At 24.7% G+C, this 18,125-nt stretch overlaps 1 protein-coding gene across 1 annotated transcript in view; it reads right to left on the reverse strand.

The window, feature by feature from the left end:
• Positions 1-557: 557 nt before the first annotated feature.
• The window catches only part of LOC112595184 (nephrin-like), a 57,111-nt gene continuing 39,543 nt past the window's right edge, over positions 558-18,125 (reverse strand). The window contains exons 5-12 of the mRNA XM_025340308.1: positions 16,677-16,883; positions 10,370-10,527; positions 9,443-9,587; positions 9,250-9,380; positions 8,938-9,097; positions 7,225-7,500; positions 2,500-2,814; positions 558-1,109 (exon numbers count right to left, since the gene is read on the reverse strand). Of these exons, the coding sequence (XP_025196093.1) occupies positions 871-1,109; positions 2,500-2,814; positions 7,225-7,500; positions 8,938-9,097; positions 9,250-9,380; positions 9,443-9,587; positions 10,370-10,527; positions 16,677-16,883 (1,631 nt within the window). The 3' untranslated portion in view covers positions 558-870. The remainder of the gene's footprint in view (positions 1,110-2,499; positions 2,815-7,224; positions 7,501-8,937; positions 9,098-9,249; positions 9,381-9,442; positions 9,588-10,369; positions 10,528-16,676; positions 16,884-18,125) is intronic.

Genomic DNA, 18,125 nt, shown 5'->3' on the forward strand with positions numbered 1-18,125 from the left:
GATAAATATAAATGATATTTATTTAAGAAACATATTTTTGAAATCCCTAGTTTTTTTTCGTAAATTCAACAGTGTAAAATAAGCAAGACATTTTCATTTTAAACAAAAGCATAAAAAATGCATTTTAAAATCTAAAAAAGAAACAATTATAGACTTTTTATAGTATTAAGCAAAACTATAAATAATAGTGAAAACAATTTCAAAATTTGATTATAAAGATTGATATTTTGAAGACGTATTATTTAAATTAATTAAATAGTAGTTGTTTTCTGATTTGTTTACCTAAATTAAGTTCATATTTTTAGGTTTAAAATGTTTCACTTTATATTTAAGTACATATTATGTATCGATACTACTTCAATGAATATTCCGAATCTTAAATCATTATTTATTACTTTTAAGAATAATTTAAAATTGTTTAACAGTTCTCTGTGAAAATTATAAAAACTATGGTACAATAATTATTAATGAATAATATTAATACGGTAATTACTATTCTGCTCTAGAAGTACGTCGAGTGCTGAACATAATATTAAAATATTAGGCTTGTGAACCTCGTCCAAATTTTTCAATTTTATCCTTTATAATATGATATTAGATAGTTATTAAAGTATAATATGATATATTCTGCTGAGATTGTTTCAGCCGTGTACATATAGTATCATTTAACCCAGAAACTATACACTTGACAGTGTTAAATTAGTATCCAGCAACGTGTTCAAAATTTAAAACTGTCTGCGTATATATATAAAAAAATCAATTCAGGTCAACATAATCTATTGTTGAGGGTTCCCGAGTGATAGTTTTATTTTTAAATTGAATATTTCACGACTACGGCGAGGGACCTGTTTTTCCCTTTCATTATTTCCACTAACTTGTGACAACTGGACGTTCTTCGACACTCTTGGACCCTGTAAATTGAATTTCTTCGCCGTTTTGAATCATGACAGTTTGCCGTTCCCGGAATACTGATCGTCCGCGGACGTTGGCCGCCAACCGTTTGGCATAGACTACTGCCATTGCACACACTCCCACGAAGCAGCATCCAAGCAAAAAGATACCTATGTGTGCGGCTTCGGAAAACCGTGTAGCAGTGCTGGTGGAATCTCCTAGGATCAAGTGGAAAAATAAAAGAAATAGTAGTGTGAATATTATTTTAATATTCGAGTACGTTAAAATACGAAATATTATAACAATGACACAACACACTTTAGCTATAGTTTGAAAAAAAAACAATATAAGTTTAAGTTTTTTTTTTTTTTATGTTTTTCAAATAGGCACATACGTCATTATTTAATATTATACAAATATTTCTAAACTTGGTACTAAATCGATCGTGTTCAAATGGTTATATTATTTTATCAATAATATTGATAACAAATAATAAGTTCTTAAATGGTTCGAGAAAACACTATTAAAAAGTTGTAAAATTATGTAATTAATAATTTAGCTACTCGTCATAGGTTATTAGATACGATTGAATGTTTACAAATTATATATGATGAAAAATAAATTACATTCATAAAATATTTAACTTGATAGTTAATTTCAACAGCACGATAACAAAGATTTAGTAAAATAAACGAACTATTCTTCGGTCATATTGTAAATATGGTTTAAATAGATATTTAATTTATAATTATTATTTATATTTTGTTATTGATAAATATGTCAAATTTTTGTTTACTTGCAACCGTAATACGTGTAATCGTCTGTGATTAAATCTATAACTGAAGAGAACAATTACTAAGATGGAAAAAGAGAAGACAAGTAACTACGGTACTAGTAAATGGAAATGTAAAAGTTCTAAGGAAAGATAATTTACGTGACTAGAATTATGTCAGTATGAAACAATTTGCATTGAGCGTTCGATCGATAATAAATGTATTAACTGACAGCAAAGAAATTTGTTCTGTTCGATTGTATATACACTTGGACATTGTTTATTGTCCAAGGGATAAGATGTTTTTACATGAAATTTCATTTTTAAAGAAATAAGATAACTTAATTGTTTATTTATTTTTTCTAAAAATCTTATACTCTTATCTCAGGTCATACTCGTATTTGTAGACTATTTATATAATTATACGTAAATATAATATTTTGTATTTCGTATCTATCATTTATACAGTGTAGGTATGTTACAGAAATTATTCGAAATATTATGAATGCTAATACATTATAATTTAGAATAATAATAATAATAATAATAATGTTATAGTAAATTGTAGTTTGGACAAAACATTGAATTGCATTCAAGCTGTTTATCCGTCTTGCCAGTGGATATATCGAGAACTCGTTAAAATACGAATAGCAAATTACTATTTGATTATTAATACAATTTTTGAGTTTTTCATCATTTAAATAATTGTTCTTCAGAGAAAAGTACTATTAATCTATAAGTATACTTTTTTATTTTTTAAATCTGGGATAATAAATATGAGATTAAAATTTAAAAAAATAAAATATTTTAAAATTTGAGAATTTAAGTTTACTGACCAGCTACATGTGGGTCCTTGGGATTAGGAGCTGTTTCGACGTAAACGCGAACATGACCCATACTTGAGCCTTTTGCGTTGCTTGCGTACACTGTGGTCACGTATCGGGTGGACGGTCGCAATCCGGTAATTTTGATAGCCACATGACCGGTTTGACCAACGTAACTGGCTTCGACCACATCTGGTCGATCGATCGTGGCAACTGTGCATGCAAAATACTGCGGAAGTCCACCACCGTATCCGGGTTCACATCGAATTGTGAACCGAGTACTCGTCACGTTTACTGGCAAACAATTTCTAGGTGGATCTGGCCTACCTGTGAACAATGAAATTATTATGCACTAAAAATACCTGAAGCATGAAATAATAATATGTTAATTATCGAGTGTTAATCACAAGATAGCGCGCAAAATATTAGTTGCGAATAGGACTGAGGTAACGGGTAAAATAAAAAAAATTAGTAAACATTTATGATACTCAGTCGTTCCTCCACTGCAGTAATAAATATAATATATAATATATATATATAAAATATATATAACAGTTTTTTATAATGCTTTCAAGATGAAGAGGTTATATAATAATATATATTTTTACAAACATTTTTTTTCATAATTAAGTGAAAATTACTTTTCGTTATTCATCCAAATCCAATTGTGTTAAACGAATAAACAATTTCGAATTTAAAGTAATTCTTTTGTATAATATGAATTATTTTAAATAACGCCATAGTTTATATATTTTTTTACAGTATTATTATACAATAGACTTAAGTAATTATTTATCAAGCAGGAGAAAATAATAAATTAATAAAATAAATTTTATAATTTCATAAATTAAAAAAACCGGGGAAGGTGGTTCCGTATTGCTATGTGGTAGGTGTAGAGAAGGCTGCTGTGATAGATATGTTAAATTTTAATTCAACGATGTATAATTATTTACGAAAAACGATGCTGAGTGAAAATAGCCTATATGACTAAATATATTTCTTGATATGTCTTGTGATATTATTATTAGTCAATTATTGTACTAGGTACCTATTAGGCCTATTAGTATTTAGTAAGTAATAAAGTAAATTAAGTAATTTATCCGAAAACATTGTATTCAAAAATATTGTGCGTATAAAATATAATAATATACGTAAAAGTTTTTTATACCTACAAATCGAATAATATTTTCAAACAATAATGAAGTATGGAAAATATTGTTATTTATAATAAATAATAATTTTGTCTAAATTTAAGTTTAAAGTATCAATATATATAAAAAAAAAAATAAATTATTTTTATCATTTATATTTTTAGGTTTCAGTATGTAATATTTATGGAAAACTTTATATTAAATTTTCAAACCTTAACTATAAAAACTACACGTTTTATAAGTTTTCAAATACAAAATAATTTGCAAATTTTCGTGCTTTTGACAAATTTTGTCATGATTTATAAAAATTTGATTTTCAAATGCTTATAAAAATAAATTGTGCTATATATATTTTGAATATTTTTACATATCTTTAAAAATAATTTATGCAAGATATTGTAAACAATTTTAAGTTGTGTGACCGAGCGAAAAAAATTGTAATTACATTTATTTAAACAAAACAAAATTGCTGAAAATTTTAAATGTCTATAAATAATTCCAAAATAGTTAAAAATTTTTTAAAAATTTATCAAGTAAAGAAACTAATCATTTAAACATGTGGTAAAAATATCAAGTATTTACGATTCTTTTAAAAAATAGTTTTAATCGAAATAGTTATTTCATGGGTGATATGCTGATAAAACATTTAACTCATCGCATCACTCAATTTTAACTCTATTTTTAGTTCAATAAAATGCATAATTATCATCAATTTACTCAAAAAGATAATATAAATCTCCTCTATTATATGTATCATCTAGTATTTTAAGTAGTCTTTTTATCATTATTTGTGCATCGTTATACTTCTACGTTATCTACAATTAATATTGTCAAGAGCACTAAATGATTAATGTTGCCGTAGATTTATTTAAATAATAATAATAATAAAAAAATAATCAAGACTGAAGATTGTTACACATAATTATTCTGCGGCTGTTGTTGTAAGATAAATAATCCAAATAATACAAGAACAGAACAACACTTATTTTTAATAATTTATTCATAAATACTATTACAATTATTTACTGTATGAATGTACACAATATTATTTAGAAATAAAAAAAAATGACTACAAGCTTATAAATTCTAAAATCCCTTGTTACGAGAATTCATATATTATATAATCAAAACTAGCTGATTGATTAAATTATTAGTTTATTAAAGGTTTATTTAAAAAGAAATTCTACCAGGTATAATGAATATAAAAATATTAACAATGTTATTTAAGATCATAACTCTAAGCCAAACAACAACTATAATTTGGAATCAATTTGCTATAGATACATTTAAAGAAAATAAATCGTTTTTTTTATATATTATTATGTGGGTAAAAGTAATTGTATAAATTTATTGTTTTTAGTATTTTTATTTATTTATTTATTGAGAGAGAGAGAGAGAGAGAGAGAGAGAGAGAAATGTTAGAATAGGAAAGGTGAGCATTTGTTTTTTTTATCTTATACTTAAAGTGTCATTTAGAAAACATTCCAATTTGTTCAGCATGCTACACGCAAAAATTCAATTACTGAAACATTGCAATTGGTGTTAAAAGAATGAAAACAAATAGGCACATTCCAAATATTTAACATTCCTATAAATACTTTGATTTTTGTTGTCTTTAGAAAAACATTCTTTTGAAAGTTTTATAAAGTTCAATTAATAAAAAAAAAATATCGAGAATATAGTATTTTTCTAGAACAAGTAGATAAAACAAAAAGGACATTTTCTAGTTGGTAAAATCTAATGGATAAATAAATAAACTTTTTTATCGACTAAAATAATTCGATTATACGTAAAGTTGAAAAATTAGGTATCATATTTTTTAAGCTTACGTAATAAAACATGATATACTTTCTGATCGAATTACAATAATAATAAGTTGAATGCTGAATATTATTTACACATTATTATTGACAGTTTTCTTTTCAGTTATATTTTTACTAATAAATAAAACTGAAACGAAACTTAAGTTTCAGGAAATCAAACTTAGGTTTAAGAAATGTTACGAAGATATTAACTATATAATTTAATCAAATTTAAATATTAATTATTATGAATAACGAATTGCGTAAAAAAGATGCATCGGGCAATTATTTATTTAATAGTTGCTACTAGTGATATTACGAACTGTTTGATTTTCGAACCGAACCGAATTAAAAATTGCAAATAGTCGAACCGAACCAAATACCTAATAGTTCGGTTCAACAATCGATCCAGAGAATTTAAAAACAAGTCGACGATCGGACGATCCAACATTATTATTGTAATTAATAATTATTAAGATGTGATTCCTATGACGCGTCTGTAGACGAGCCGCGGTGCGGCGCAATTCAAATCTCAGTCGCGCTGTCGATTTTTTTGCCGCGCGGCTTGGGTACGGATTCTTATAACGCGCGACTGTTCGGTGTGAATTCGATAAAATATTTTGAAAAGTTCGGTTTGGTTCGAGTTCGATTAAAAATATGTAGATTCGGATCTGTTCGAGTTCGTCAATTTAAAAAAGAGTTTGGTTCGGGTTCGGTTCGACCTTAAAAATCAAGGTTCGTAACATCACTAGACTTGCTACTTATTATTAAATGAATTCTTTAGCTATACATAAAAATATCCAACTATTATGTAGAATATAAAGTAAAAAAACTAAAATGAGTTATATTATGAACTATTGCCATATATTTGTAGTACTTCTGTGGCCTAGTTTCATACCTGTATATATATATATAAATTATGACTTTGAATATAAGTTAATATTTATATAAAGAGTAAATAAGAGCATGGTAGTAAATTGGATAAAAGTATTGACCCTACAGGGAAAAATCTGCAGAACTCTGCAAATAGTTGTACACATTATATAATTCTTAGTTTAAAATTAAGTTTTCTATTTCGAATAAGTTAATAGCGATACGATACAGATTTAGGTATTGAGATTTTGTTTTGTTTCATACTTTCAATCTACTGAGCTATGTATTTAAAATTGGTTTAATATTTTTTTAAATTAAAAAGCGGTTATTAATCATATCACACTAATGGTTTTTATTATAGAATGAGGTTTTAAGCAAAAATTTACAAATAAGAAATTTTATTTCTATTTTCTACGATAAATTAGTTTTTATGAATCCTAAAATCTTGGTTTGTAACCATATTGTGTGTAGAGTGTATAAATTTTATATATATATAAAAAAAATGTCAATATTTATAATTTAAAAAGGAAATTTATTTTTATAATATTTTATGATCTTAGATGAATACTTATAAAGATATAATATTTAGTATTATATATATTACATAATAATATATTTTGATAATATTGACAAGGTACTTCATTAAATCGCGTTTTAATTAAATATGTGTAAGTTTAGTACTATAGTGTATATCTACATTTAAATTTGGTACTGCTTTAAAACCAATTAAATTCCACGTGGATATTTTTGATTATCGTAACTTGATATTATTAAAATTGTTATTAAGGTTTTAGTTTGTTTAAAATTGCTTGCATTATAAAACATATGGGTATATTTATATATTCGTACTATTGGTTATCTCCGAATTCACTGCAAATATTTTAAAGCAAAGCTCTTGGATTCCGACTTACCTGCTGGAACAATGTGATAAACACAAGGTTGTGATTGAGTCGCTAAAGAGTTGGTTGCCCAGCACAGGAGTGTACCGAAATCTGATACTTTGAACTTAATGATGGCCATACTTTTATCTGAATTCGCTACGTTAATCAAACCAGATACGGAGTTGTTGAAAGCCCAACGAAACGAAGTAGGAATAGGATTGCTGTTGACGTCACACTTGACCCATGCAGTTTCTCCTTTGTGTGCACCATATATGCGTTGTTGATCGGTTTTACAAGATGGTTCGTCTATAATTTCGTTGATACAGTTTTAGAGTTTTCAAACAAATATATAAAAAATAAATAAATAAATAAATAATGTATAATATATATACATGTTTGTTCGAAGTTGTTAGAATTAATATAATTTTTATAAATAACCAATAAAGCTATAGTTTATATTAACAAACTAGCAGCTATGATTTGTAGTTGAGTTAGGATCACGCGACGTGGTAGTTGATATAACTATGGTCTTAATAAATGGTAACTAATAAGCATTATAGGTCACGAAGTATACAGTGGTTACTGAACACTGAAGATACTTTAATTGATTGCCATGTTATGTATATTAAAAAAAAAAAAAATTAAAAATACTTTACTCTTGAATTAAGTCATATTTGACTACATATTTCTCAAATACAATATCACATAATATAAAATAATAAGTACTATCTTAATTATTGAAATCAAAGTAAACAAGTATAAGTAAAAATTAGAACTTGATGCGTAAATAATCCTACATCGCTTATACGTCTAATCAATTACTTATTTTTTAATAGTACCTAAAAAAAATATTTATATAACTATTGTAAAACTTAAAGTAATAAGTTTAATCATATAAATAAGGTTTATGTTTATTGTATTGTACATAGTAGGTATATTATTTATATTATGTGTGTGTGTGCGTGTGTGTGTGTGTGTGTAATTAATGAGCTTATTAATTTAGATTTATATTACAATTGTTGTTAAACTATAGTTTTGAGCCTTAAATAATATTACTATCTTGACATATATAGTATTTAGCCTTTACGAGATTTTATAAAATTAATTATATAAAATAATATTACATATACTTTGCACTTTGTGTGAGTTAATATTTTATATTTAAATTTTGAACTGAAAAGCCAGTTTAAACTTCTAAATTTTATGAAAATCTGTCTAAAACAGAAATATTTTATAGTATAATAAACAATTAATAAGTATTATTAAATACATGTAAAATAGTTTCATTTCTATAATGAATATTCTATGCGATCACATAACAGTAATTCTAGTGTGATATTAATATTTTTATGACCATCAAAATAAAAAATTACAATTTCTTATAACATATAAATAACAATAATTCTATTGTAAGTGTATGTTTTAAAACATGTAAGTTATTTTTATACATATTTATTCATTTTGGATATATGATACATAGTATGTGTATGGCGACAATCAACATAAGTATTAATCAAGAAAATCTGAGCACACGATAATTTTAAAGAAATATAGTTATTCGTCAAAAATTAAGCAAAAGTAAAATGTAGATAATTAAATATTTATTTCATAACTAAAATATAATTTATGAAAAGAAAAGACATTAAATAAATAAAACTAGTAAATTTCTTTTTGTCTCACTAAAAACTCTTAATACAACATTTTAATTAAACAGAATTTTTTTAAATTATTATATGAACTTACATTTAACGTCAAGGTGATAAGCATCACTTATCGATTTTCCTCTGGCATTTGAGGCTATGCACCGATAACTTCCAGAACCTTTACGTGTTATTGATTGTAAAACTAATGTTTGATTACTCACAATCGTCTTTCGACTTTCGTGCTGTCCAACACTAGATCCCTAAAATTATTATTGAAACACATTCAGTTTTCATATATTTCAATAAAGAATAATCTATTGGTAGGTAACAAATATTTTATTTTTTAGCTTAATAGCTTATCTAATTATAACGTATTTATCAATTAAAAATGTGTATGAATTGTTGTACTGACATTATGATCCCAATCAAGTCTGGTTATTTTCGGAGAGGCGTTGATAGTACATTCGAAATACACATCTGATCCTTCTTTAATGTTAGAAACATTTAGGTTCCTGCCTAAACATATTTGTAGCCTTGGAGGATCTAAGTAAAAATAACTTGCAATAGAATATTACGTAAGACTTATATAATTATTAATATCATACAATGAACATTAAGTATTATCTGTTGTTCTTTTGAATCATCTGGAAAATATATGTTGCTTGCCACACAGGATATAACGCTTTGATTATCGTCATCAGTTGGTACTAATTTTAAAGTACTCCATGTCATATTATTATTTCCCATCACCTAAAAATTAATCGTAAAACATATTTAGATGATACGAAGCTAAGAAATTTATATTTTTTATTTTTAATTAATTGCATTTTTAGTTCAAATATTTGTAAAGTTTAATTTCAAATGTTTAATATTTTAATAGATTGCGAATAAATAAAAATTGTTATTTTAAGGAAAATATTTTGTTATTCAAATCCATTTTTACGATGTTCATTTTAGAATTATGTATTTTATCGAATTATTATCTTAAATATTTTATAAATTTTATATATATTAGTATATTATAAAAGTACTCATTCAAATTATTTTACTTAATAAATAATAAATCAGGTTAATAAACACATTTTGATAATATTTAAAATAAAACTTGCGTTGCATTTTATACAAATATAACTATAAAAATTTTGCTTAATAAAGAATAAAAAAAAAATGAGAAGTACTTAATATTTTTATTTTTCTTTTTTAATTTAAATTGATTATGATTGTACAACCGACGGGATATTAACTAATTGTCACAAATAGACCATTTACTATAGAATTAGTCAAAATAATTTATAACTAATTTAGGTCATACATTTTATTAAATAATTAAAATACACAAAAACAATAGCTAAATTAAGCTCAAAAGGTTGTGGTCGATATTTCAAGAACCAAAAATACTTCGATGTCTTAAAAATTTACTATAAAACTATTCAATCGTATATATATTTTTGTTTTCATTGTATTTCATTAAATAGTACATATATAATATTAAATTAAGAATACAGTACAAATTAAAATGGCAATGTACGTACCTTTATCCTTTTTGTTTCATACTCGATGACCTGTCCATTGTGGTACCATGTGATATTAGCTGCTGGTCTCGAACCATATGAAATGCAATCGAGATTACTTGGTTCTCCAGAGAGAAAGGGGTGTTCAGCTCCTGTGATAGCTACGCTTAATGGCTTCACTGTAAAATTGAAGCATTATTTCGACTACTTATTTTGTACACACACACAAAAAAAAAAAAAAACACACACACACCATTGTAAAATTAATACATTCATCACTCCGTTCAGAATCTAAAATAAGTAAATAAATATATGCTATACAGTAAGTTCCAAGTATGGGCTGGGCAATAGTAATGAATGTGTAAAATTGAATTCAATGTTATATCAATATATACGAAAAACTATTCGGAAAGTTTGCCAGCTTAAGTATGATATGTTTTTTAATATAGTTGCAAAGTTATTTAATTAATTATTAGTATTAAAGTAGGTTGATTTAACTTTTACTGAAAACATTGCATTTATTATATTATTGATATTTTTTAATATTATAATAATAATATTCATTACTTATACCATATTATGTTATTGTTATTAACTTTTGAATTAATACTGTCTTACTGAAAACTAGTAAAAATAGGTAATATCTTATAATGATAATTATTCTACACAATGTGAAAATGTGATTGCGTTTAGTAAAATTTTTAATACGTATAATAAGAATTTTATAAAATTTTTTAAGTTATCATGAATCTGTTTCAAAAAAAAAAAAAATAAGAACAATTGAGAAAGTAATACTGTAAAAAAAAAATAAAATAAATAAATAAATAAATAACAAGGTAAATATAACAGAGCGTAGAGGCCTTCCAGTGGAGGTACTACATGAATCAAATTTGAATTTAAAATATCAATAAAAAATAACTGTGATTGTACATTTTTTTAGATTTTTATTTTCAGTATTGCCTATTTACGAAGAACATTTTATTGAATTTTCTTATCTTAGCTTTATTAAAATTGAAGATTTAATACATTTTTTAATGTAAAATACATATAGCCTGTAAATCTTTGTGGTTTTAACGAAGTTTGTAAAAGTTAAATTTCAAATGAATATAAAAAAAAAACAACTTGTGTCTATGTGTTTATAACATTTTTATACAGATATAAAAAAGATTTATGTGAGATATTAAATTTTAATGATTATGATTCAGAGAATAATTTTTTTATCAACATTCATAGCAAATAAAACAACAATTTTAAAAAAGAGTTAAAATATTTTCTTTGAAAATAAGTAAATACAAGCAGTACTTGGTAAATTATCCTGTATATTTCCGTAAATAAGTTATTTGACACAGGAGTCTATGTTTTTTTCAGTTTGATTTCTAAAGAAATTTGTTATATGATATTATAATGTTTAAAAATTATTTCACATTTTATGTCTCGTTTGGTAATAGATTTTCTCTAGAGACAATTTTACATATACGGTACTTTATTTTTCAATCATATAATTTTCCATGCAGATGTTGAATTGAGAAACGTTACTCTCGTTTCTTTCTTACAACATGATTTTGCGTAAATAGACAGAGATTCATTTAAATTCACAAAAGAATTTAGTTTTTGAAATTTAACTACAATATTGTATAAAATAGATGTTTACAATAAAGGTAATAATATTTTTTTAGTTATAAGAAAATACTATGCATATCAATATTTGTTTATATACTTCGTGTATATCTATATATACAATCCGTATCATCTATAACGACGGTCAAGGGACTATAACTAAATTTGATTTTTTTTTATATACATACATTATACACTAGTATTCTACTTGTACATGCATTTTTATATCACACACACACACACATATATATATATATAATATATATTATAATTTTAATTTGATTTACCTAAATTTTATTTTACAAACATAATTTTATTATAACTTAGAATTTAAAATTTAAAATATTGCTTACATAAATAATTTTTTTAAACAGTGCAATTAATTTAATCAATAACAAAATTAAAAATTACACAATTATTTTAAGAAGTCAGTGATTTTTGGCTGTTTTGATTTATCATTTAATAACATATTTTGTTTAATGATTTTTAATGAATTAAAATTTTGATTCAAATCAATATTATTTAGTAATGAAAAATTAACAATATTTTCTACTGATTTATACGCTTCATCTACGGTTAAATAATCTTTATTTTCATCAGTGATTTCCTCTTCTTCTTCTTTCTCGTTTGGTTTAGATATTGTGCTCACTATGTCCTCGTCACTTAGTATTCCTGTAGTTGCTACCTTAGTGCCTATATCTACAACATTTTTGAAATTTGGATAGTCAAAATTGTTTTCTTGAATGTTTAAAGAATTAGAAGAACTTTGTACTGAAGTGAGAAATCCCGCATGAGAAAAACAATTTTGTATAGTTACTACTGTTATTTCACTCCATGATTGAATTAAAAACAAAATGGCATCCAAGACATTTAATTTGGTTTCTTTTTTATGTTCAATATTATCAATCATTTTGAGAAATAATAATTTTCTAAATTTTGTTTTGAGACATTTTATGATCCTCTGGTCTATTGGTTGTAATGCTGGTGTGCAGTTTGGGGGTAAAAAAAAACTAGCTTAATATAATGCAAATAATTTAAATTAGTATGCGATGGACAGTTATCTACTAATAGTAAAATCTTTTCTGTCTTTCTTCTTAGTTTACTGTTCCATTTCCGTAAAAATCTATCCCACAATTCAGATGTCATCCATGCATGTTTATTTGCTTCATAAATTACTGGTAAAGATTTAACATTTTTAAGACAACGTGGTGTCTCTGATTTTCCTATCACAAAAAGTTTCTTTTTTGATTTTCCGGTCATATTAGCACACAAAAGTACGGTTAACCTTTCTTTAGACATTTTTCCTCAAGAACAAACCTCGCCTTTAAATTTAAAAGTTTTATCAGGTAGCATTTTAAAAAATAATCCTGTCTCATCACAATAATTATAAATCTCAGCATCATCATATCCCTTGCGCAATTTTGGCCAAACCATCTCCATCCATTTGGTTGTTTCATCGATATTTACATTGGCAGATTCTCCATTAACTTTTAAAAAAGTAATATTGTGTCTTACCCAAAATCGCTGAATCCACGATGAAGAACATGAAAAATCTTTACCCAATAGTTTTGATAAGTCGTTTGCTTTCTCTTGTAAAATCGGTTTATTAATCGATATATTGGAACTTCGTTGTGTTTTAAACCATTTTAATAAAGCATTATCAATATCTTCATGATCACTATCACGAATTTTTTTTAACATTATATCTTTCGCACTCAAATTTTTGTTTTATTTTATCTCAACTTTTCCATATTATAGATATTGTAGAATGACTTACACCAAATTCAGTCGTAATATTACCGTTTTTTTTCATTGTTCTCCGAACGAAAAATTAGATGCGCTTTTTCTTTGACAGAAAAATGTTTTCACTTATTTATTTTAATGCTTTAATAAAACACGTTCAACGGCACTAACATAACTAAAATATCAAAACCAATATTTGTAGATTTGTGGTAATACCTCATAATATGTACTATGTGTATTATATTTCTATCTCTTTGATAGCTTTGATGCTATTTTAAAAACGCATGAAAGCACCTAATATATTACATAGTAACTGTGTGAAGATATCCTATCTATGTAGGTAATTACACCGATAATGTTAGATGATCATTTGTGAAAATAATAATATACAGTCGTTACATACAATTTAAATATGTGTTGCGGCCCGATTTTTAAGTCGTATTGGACAATATTGTAGTTATGTCCAATATCGTTTTAACCAGTTATTTTATATGTATAAATAAACGAAATTTTGCTGGATCCTTGAAATTAACGTCGTTATACCCCATATGTCGTTATAGATGGTACCGACTGTATATGTACGTAAAGTATATCCACATCAGGTAATATAACTTTTCACAAAACGGATAACCAATTAATGAATTTTGATCTTAATAACGAGTAAGTCGTTTTTAGATTTCTTGTAATGGATCCAAATTTTATTTTATTCGTGAAATATAAGCCATAATTTTACGCTTAAAATAATGTTATTAAATTGATTTTTTTTAAATTTACATTACATGGGTAACTTTTTATGAAATAGACATCGGAAAATACTAAATACCGAGACAATATTAATTTGTTTTTATCATTATACATACCTACCTACCTACTGATATATTTAAAATAAATAAATCTATTTAGTAAATACGCTAAGCTTTTAATATTAACACACCTATAATTTAATTATTTAAAATAAAATATAAATTTAAACCACATTGCCTGAATTAAATCACTAGCCGATGAAACGTACTTATAAGAACTCTTGTCCTATAAATAAATAGCTGTATTACTATGTATATTTTTAACTAATTGAAAATCACATACTTACCTATTATTTTAAGTTATCACGTTTTATAATAATTATAATTTATGAAAATAATTTGTATACTTAAATAATTGTTGTTAAAAAAATCTTATCATATAGAATATAAAGAAAACTATATTTCAGTAAACTCTTATTTTATAATGAAAACTCTAATACGTAAAATATGTAGGTGATAAAAATTAAGTGCAAAAACATTAAGTTTTTTTTTCTTATACAACTAGCTATTACTTTTATTTATCATTCCACTGAGAAATTTATTTTTTCTTTGTAATGGGATTTAAATCAAATATCATAATTAAAATAATTACATAATCAATGTGAAAAGATTAATTTTCGATAAATTATAAAAATGTGTTTTAATTTATTTTTCATTACTGGCTGTATAAATTCCCAAATTAATAATTTTAATATAAATACTGTTTAATGTTCGTATATACATTTACTTTACACGATTAGTTTTTTTTGTAATGAACAACTTTAATATTATTACACTTTGATAGCCTGAATGCATTATTGATTATTGTGGGTTTATAATAATGACTTGAGAATAATTTATAGCACTTCGCTCAAACTATCAAATTTGATGTGTCATTATTGCGTCAATGCGGTTTGTATTAAGTACTTACAATTTCATCAATATTTGTTAAAATAATATTAATTGACATACTCAATAACTAGACTGTTAAATACATACAATAAAAACAGTTTACAAGTTTTACATTTTGTCCAGAAGGGTTATATTTTTGGTAGAAATAGTGTAAGTACATTATAATGTTAAATTTAAATTATTGTAGTTCTTATAATAATTTATATTGTTTAAAGAAATATTTTATCAGAACAAAAATAAAGAACATGAAAATTATCAAAAACTTTTAGCATTTAAAATGATAGAAAAATACCTATATTTTTCAATTCAACGGTAGATCTACAAATTTGTCAATATGGAATATTTTAGTAGTACAGTCACAAAAAAAGTTTAGTTAGAATCTAATTATCCATTTCATCTAAAATAAGTTTTATCATCTATGATAGCATAAATAATCCCTCAATTTATATACATAAAGAACGGTTGGGATTTAGTAAGTTATTTCATCCCCGGACGTACTTTTAATATACCCTGTATGCGGCCTTAGTCTCTGCTATTAAACTTTTAACATTACTTTGTTTCTTCGTATGACACACCAACATTTTTAGAAAAATATTTTCTTTTAATTATTAAATTAAAATAAATGAATGGATTATAAATTAAAAGTTTTTTATTACATTCACAAATAAGTAAAGTCAAAGAATAAATTATTATAATTGGGAAAATATTTAACATTTTTATGGTGAAAAGTAAAAAGTTTAAACATAATTTTATAATTATTATAAATAACATTGATAATGGTTTTCAAAAAAATTTAATTTATATGAAACCAATAATCAATGGAGTAGTAAAACGTACACATGCATACGTTTTATAAGTTAATTTGCAGATAGCGTATAAATATGCAATACAATCCACAACAATTAATAAGTAATTACTTTTAATCCTAATTGTATTTACATTTCATCCGTAAAATATGAAGTATCGTATAATTGAAATTATTTTACATTACTCTTGGGAACTCAAGTCTAGATAACTCGAAATTTTCGATAGTTTAAATATGGTTACTCATTTTCCTTAAATTTAAGTCACCGTTCGTATATTACTTTAGTATGGCATGATTATTGGTGTTCGACATAAATTTCTAAATTAAGGTAAAAATAGATTCATATTTATTTTTAAATTTAAATTATGAACATGATGATATACATTATAATTTTGGATTTATTGCATATTATTTTGCAAAATTATTTGATATTTAAACAGCTTAGGTTAATTAAAAATAATTTACTTACGATAAACATTCATAATAACTGACGTAGATAATTGAATGGTATTTGGCACGTTGGACGCTTCGCAAATGAGTTTTCTACCGAGATTTTTTCGATGAACGTGATCAATTCGTAATATATTGATCACTGTATTATCATCCATCCTAATGTCGGATGAACTGTCTATATTTTCTCCTCGTATATTCCACATTAAGCGCGGTAAAGGATTTCCTATATACAAATAAATATAAAAAACAATTATGTAATTAATGTTTAAAATGCACAACATTAAATTTGCAATTTTTTAAGTCAATTTATAGTTTTTTTTTACATAACTCGGTATTGTTGGAATAATGCTATGCATTAGATTGACACTATATGTATAGATTAAAAAATAGTTTAAGTGTTAATGCCCATTAATAATAAATCGATAGTATCCGAATTCGGCAAGCAATTTTAACATTTTTGATTTTTAGAGTACCTACCTAAATAATATAAATTTTAATCTAAAAACGATTTTATTTGATATCCCATCTAAATAGCGAAAATAAAATAATGGAAAAAAAAACCGCGAACTAAAAAGCGAATGACAATAATATCGATATTGATTTTTTTAGACATAAGTAAGTAAATTATCTGTAGCTAAGTAGCATTATTAAAGATATCTTTATTCTTTAATCGTGGTTTATTAGTAATCAAATGAATAATATAAAGAAAAAAAAAAAGAAGTACAAAGATTCGGTTGGACGGATTCAAAAATTAGTAAATATGTACGACGAAAGTGATAATTTACATTTTTTTTTAAAATTGCCTGTAATTTGGCATATTAGTTTATTATTATATAGTATATTTTATTATTTTTTTCATAGTTACCTATACAATATTAATAATTAATTGTTGTCATAATTTAATTTTTTTTTAAATATTTTTCATTATTTTTTATTCGCTATTAATTCTTTTAATTAAATAATTTTCGCTGTTTTGTATTCAATATTTTGTGTTTGATTTTTTTATCTTCGCTATTTTGGAGGTGAATCATTTTATTTAAGATCAGCAAATGTACAAACTCCCAACTAAGATTATAGTATAGCTTGTATATACACATGTAACTAAATATGGTACAGTAGGTACTATTAGTATTATTCTAATAACGAGTAAGGTATTTTCAAGTGTTTAATATAATGAGCTTTGAACGGGGTTTCTTTCAGTACGTACAAGGGTACACAATTTAAATTGGCACTTTAAAAAAAATAATTTGAAATGGAATTAGATTCGTTCTTGAAATAATTGAAATAATAGGTATATTTTAAGTATAATATTCATATCAAAACACATTTATTTGGCAGATTTTATATTACTTTATTATTTTTTGAGACGTTGTGTTAACTTGTAAGCAATATTGAATATTCATACGATATAATAAATCTATTACATTTATAGCAAAATCATTTATGCATGATGATATGATGTATA

Source organism: Melanaphis sacchari, unplaced genomic scaffold (genome assembly GCF_002803265.2).
Source record: "Melanaphis sacchari strain LSU unplaced genomic scaffold, SCAv2.0 Contig25_pilon_pilon, whole genome shotgun sequence".
Taxonomy (NCBI): Eukaryota; Metazoa; Arthropoda; class Insecta; order Hemiptera; family Aphididae; genus Melanaphis; species Melanaphis sacchari.